At 37.3% G+C, this 1162-nt stretch overlaps 1 protein-coding gene across 2 annotated transcripts in view; it reads right to left on the bottom strand.

The window, feature by feature from the left end:
- Positions 1–148: 148 nt before the first annotated feature.
- The window catches only part of LOC107018336 (calcium-dependent protein kinase SK5-like), an 11945-nt gene continuing 10931 nt past the window's right edge, over positions 149–1162 (bottom strand). For both annotated transcript variants that reach the window (XR_003577955.1, XM_015218798.2), the window contains exon 7: positions 149–449. Coding sequence is in view for 1 of the 2 variants with exons in the window: in XM_015218798.2 (XP_015074284.1) it covers positions 309–449 (141 nt within the window). In the remaining variant the exon portion in view is untranslated. The remainder of the gene's footprint in view (positions 450–1162) is intronic.

Raw genomic sequence — 1162 nt, 5'->3', positions numbered from 1 at the left:
CCAAAAAAAAAAGAAAGGAGGGGTGGGGGGTGGGGGAGAAGAAGTTTCCATTTAATTTGGAAGTATTCAAAAGGTATAGGTATACCTACAAGGACAAATTCGAAGGTGGGTTAAGCAGAAACACCCCTACCCCCAATCAAATGTGATATGGCAAAAAGGCAGACATCAATAGAACATGGGAAGAGATGAAGGTGAGACAAAGCAATCTAAATCTCGTAATGGTGATATTATATGCTGGAGGGAGCTACATGTCATAAAGCAACTAGTATAGAAAGTTTGATGCAGAGTACATTTTGATTAGTGATGGGTCATACATCTTCTTCTTTACTCTCTACAAGTCCAAGGGCTTCTCCCAAATTCAAAGTGTTTCTCATGGTCCTCCTTCCAACACCTCCACTATTGCCCTTCCTCATCATTGCCGCAAATTCCCCATAATCTATTTGTCCATCCTGCAATTTCAACCACTATCAGACCAAGTCTTACTGGGTGCAGTAGAGACAGCTTAGAATAGCAGGGATGCAAAAGGATGGCCACAGAAATCTTAATTTCCAATTCAATTAACAAATGTGAATCAAGAGAACAAATGAATATCTATACAGTTTCACAACATCACCATGCTAAACAGACTAGTCTGGATCAAACAAACATAGTAAGTAAAATACACTAGCCTTTTGTTTTTTGATTAACCCAGGACAAAGATGCGGAATGCTGTCTTTCAAAATCTTAGAATTGATCAAAACATAAATTAGAGTCTAGAACATAATCACACTTAATCAATATTACTCTATGATGCATACTTTAGAAGAAGCGAGTGAGAGGGGGAACACTGGTGAGTTAACACTCCAAGAATCACTACTAATAACAAGTTTCGAGTTCCTTCAAGAAAAGTAAACCCTTCTCATCCACCATTACAGGACTGTTTCACATGCTCATACATTTTAATAAATATCAAAAATGATATTCTCAACTTAACATATATATATATAGATAAAGAAGTCAATGTTACTTATCAAAGAAACATGCAGATGCTAACATCCTTCAGATAATGTGCCTAGCTGTTTAGATTAGTGCATCAGTTTTAAATGTAATAAGTTTTTCTAAAACTAGTGTTGAGAAAAATTTTGGTTGGTAAGATACTGCCCCCCCACCCCCACCCCCACCC

This window comes from Solanum pennellii, chromosome 4 (assembly GCF_001406875.1).
Source record: "Solanum pennellii chromosome 4, SPENNV200".
NCBI lineage: Eukaryota > Viridiplantae > Streptophyta > Magnoliopsida > Solanales > Solanaceae > Solanum > Solanum pennellii.
Note: the sequence above shows the minus strand (reverse complement) of the source record. Positions and strands in the feature narration are given on the sequence as shown.